This window comes from Corvus brachyrhynchos, unplaced genomic scaffold, assembly GCF_000691975.1.
Source record: "Corvus brachyrhynchos isolate BGI_N302 unplaced genomic scaffold, ASM69197v1 scaffold99, whole genome shotgun sequence".
NCBI lineage: Eukaryota > Metazoa > Chordata > Aves > Passeriformes > Corvidae > Corvus > Corvus brachyrhynchos.
In genome coordinates this window covers 2780477-2783248 of record NW_008239778.1, presented here as the reverse complement: position 1 = coordinate 2783248, position 2772 = coordinate 2780477, and the positions used below count along the sequence as shown (strand labels likewise).

Genomic DNA, 2772 nt, shown 5'->3' with positions numbered 1-2772 from the left:
GAAGGCTGGCTCTCTTGGCAGGTCTTGGTATCCTGATAGTTTCAAGTTAGAGCTGGCATTGAAGGGGGTCTGGAGGTGATGGGCAGTATTTCATGCAGGACAGGAACCCAACATCCTATTTGGTTATCATCGTTAAAGACTGGGGCACGGCTCAAAGGGTGTTGTGTTCTGCACTTACCTAAAGTAGAAACACTTCATTTCTGTTGACTTAAATCACCCACTATTGAACACAGCACACTTCACTTCTGTCCTAAATGGACATTTGGAGACTTCAGCAACCGCCATGTTGTGGGATGAAGCAGAAGTGACCCTAAATTGTGGGGCAAACTAGGACAAACTGGAAGTACACAGTAGTCTAGGTGAGCTCAGAGGGCAACTCCAAGCCTAACTGCACTTTGATTTAAGGCCTCTGTCCTCTGTGACCTGCTCCTGCTGCATTTTCTCCATGGACGAGACTATTACAAGCAGAAGAAATTCAAATATGCAGAACAGGAGCCTGTAAGTAACAGCGAGTGCCTGCCCTGCGGAGACTCTTGCGGGGGTGTGTGTGGATGTGTGCATGAGTAATGACGCTGTAACACAAACATCCACGCTGAGGGGCAACGAGGCGCCTTCCTGAGCCCTTGGGACTGTTGGAGACTGGGATCCATGAATCTCCTCTCCAAAATTACTGAGATCTTGTGTGACTCACTGCTAATGACTTTATTCTCTCCCTTTAACCCCAGATATTCCGGTATCTGGTAGCACTTGCATTGCTTTAAGGGAAGCAGCGGAAGATCAGTGCTTTAACAAACTAGAAAATGTCTCTTTTTCTGCTCTTTGAGAACATCTCCATGACCATGGAATGTTTCATGGCCTTTAACAGGACACAAAAACAGTTCCTCTCAAATTCACCTGAAAATATGCTTATACACTGGGGGTTAGGAGTTGCTCCCCAATCACATTTTTCCCTGGCATTAGAAAGGAGCAGGTCTGTAAAAGAATCCTTGTTTTCTCTCATTTAACCCCCAGTCGAAGCTGCATAAGAAGGAAAAGGAGACAGACAACACACAGTGAGAGGTGAGTGGTGTTTCCCCAGCCCTGCTAGCATACATCTGGCAGGCATGAGGACTATAGGTCTTGGGGCTATCCCACGGCCCATGGGAAGGCAGGAGGATTTCAGGGAAGGCAGCAGGGCTCCAGGGAGGCTTGGAGGAGATCTGAGCTGTGGGCTGTAATGTCTAATGTGGGGTCAGCATTTCCCAGCATAAGCAATTGCATGGGGCAGCAATGGATACAGGATGTGGGGCTGACATCACATCTTCGATGGCAGCATCTCTTGAAGAAGGGCAGTTGGGGGCAAGACACCAGAAATCACTGTGCACCTCTCTTTCAGCAGAATCCACACTGACTGACAAACCTGCACCGCTTTTCCTCCTCCTCTTCTCATAAAACTCAGTCGCCATCCCCTGTCACTTCCCTGGGCTAGCCCCAGGCCAGCAGGAGCAGTGTCCAGCACCAGCCCATGGGAAGGTGGTGCCCTGCAGCCAGGGCAGGGGCTGGCCGACCCAGCACATGGCCTCTGGTGGGACATGCCACAATGCTGTGGATGGGTCAAACTAAGGGATCTCGGGGCCCTCTGCCAGCCCTGCTGCAGGGCACTGGGTTTGCTGGCATTGCAGGCCCTTCAGAAGGGCTCCCACTGCACCCTGCCTGGTGTGCCAGGGTCGTGCCAGGGCACTTGCACGTGAAGACCCTGGGGAGAGCACAGCTGCCATTTCTTCCCCAGAAGCACCCTTGGACAGATTCAAAAGGGAAGGGAAGGGAAGGAGTGCTGGCAGGAACCATACCCAGCCCCTCTGCCTTGGAAAAAAATGGTTATTTTGTAAGGATGTCTTTTATTAAAAAAGAATAAAGCTTTAGTTTTTCTACTACATCCCTTTGTGGTGCCTATGCTTGCCCCAGAGCACGGTGTTGGCAGTGGTTTCTGGAGGGCCTATGCATGCAAAGTAATCCCATCAGTGATGATTCCTTCAGAAACTGCCCTCCCGTGCAGGGCCCCTGGGCCTCCTGCCACGAGCCAGGACTGTTATCAGAGTCGTCACTTGGGTTTCCTCCTCTGACAGGCTGGCTGGCAGGGAGTGCTGGCGCACTGCTGGCCACGGCAATCTGCTGTCCTGTGCCAGCTCTGCCTCCACTGCCCACACCAGTCAGTGTTAGCTGGTCAGAACGGACTTTCTCAGCAGCAGCCTCACAAAACAGCTCTTTGCACCCAGGAACTAAATTTCCCCTCTCTGATAGAAGATTTGGACTACTCATCATGTGCAGCTGGACATCACGGGCTGTGCTCAAACCCCACACCCCTGTGAGCAGACCCTGCCCTGTGCTGCTGGCCCTGTCTGTTCCATTCTCCAGGACACATCAACACTGACTTTCTGCATAGTCCCTTTCTGAATGTCTTTTTTTTACCTCCCTAGGGAAAATTTTGCTTTGGTTTCTTCAAAAGTGGATCCCAGCTGCCATGGAAAAGTCAGTGGAGAAGTTGTAGGGCTGTAATGCTGCCAGAGCCTGCATGAGTGCTGCTCCAGGCTCTAAGGGACACAAGAATGTGCCATAAACAGATGCAAATAATATTTGGTCATAAGCTCAACAAACATTCCAAGCCATACCTTCAAGCCATAGGTTCTGCAGGGGTAGATAACTTGTTCTCAGCAGGATGCCTCAGCTTTCACAGGCAGGGAGGGTTTGTGTAAATGCAGGGGTAGATAACTTGTTCTCAGCAGGATGCTCAGC

At 50.9% G+C, this 2772-nt stretch overlaps 1 protein-coding gene across 3 annotated transcripts in view; it reads left to right on the top strand.

Annotated features, from left to right (window-relative positions):
- P2RX1 (purinergic receptor P2X 1) overlaps positions 1 to 1915 on the top strand; it is an 11861-nt gene extending 9946 nt beyond the window's left edge. The window contains exons 11-13 of one of the 3 annotated variants that reach the window (XM_017743074.1): positions 406 to 498; positions 1012 to 1059; positions 1376 to 1915. In XM_017743074.1, coding sequence (XP_017598563.1) covers positions 406 to 498; positions 1012 to 1056 — 138 coding nt within the window. In that variant the 3' untranslated portion in view covers positions 1057 to 1059; positions 1376 to 1915. Of the gene's footprint in view, positions 1 to 405; positions 499 to 1011; positions 1060 to 1312 lie in introns of all 3 variants that reach the window. The other 2 variants (XM_017743075.1, XM_008640383.2) reach the window with 2 other exon arrangements.
- Positions 1916 to 2772: the final 857 nt, after the last annotated feature.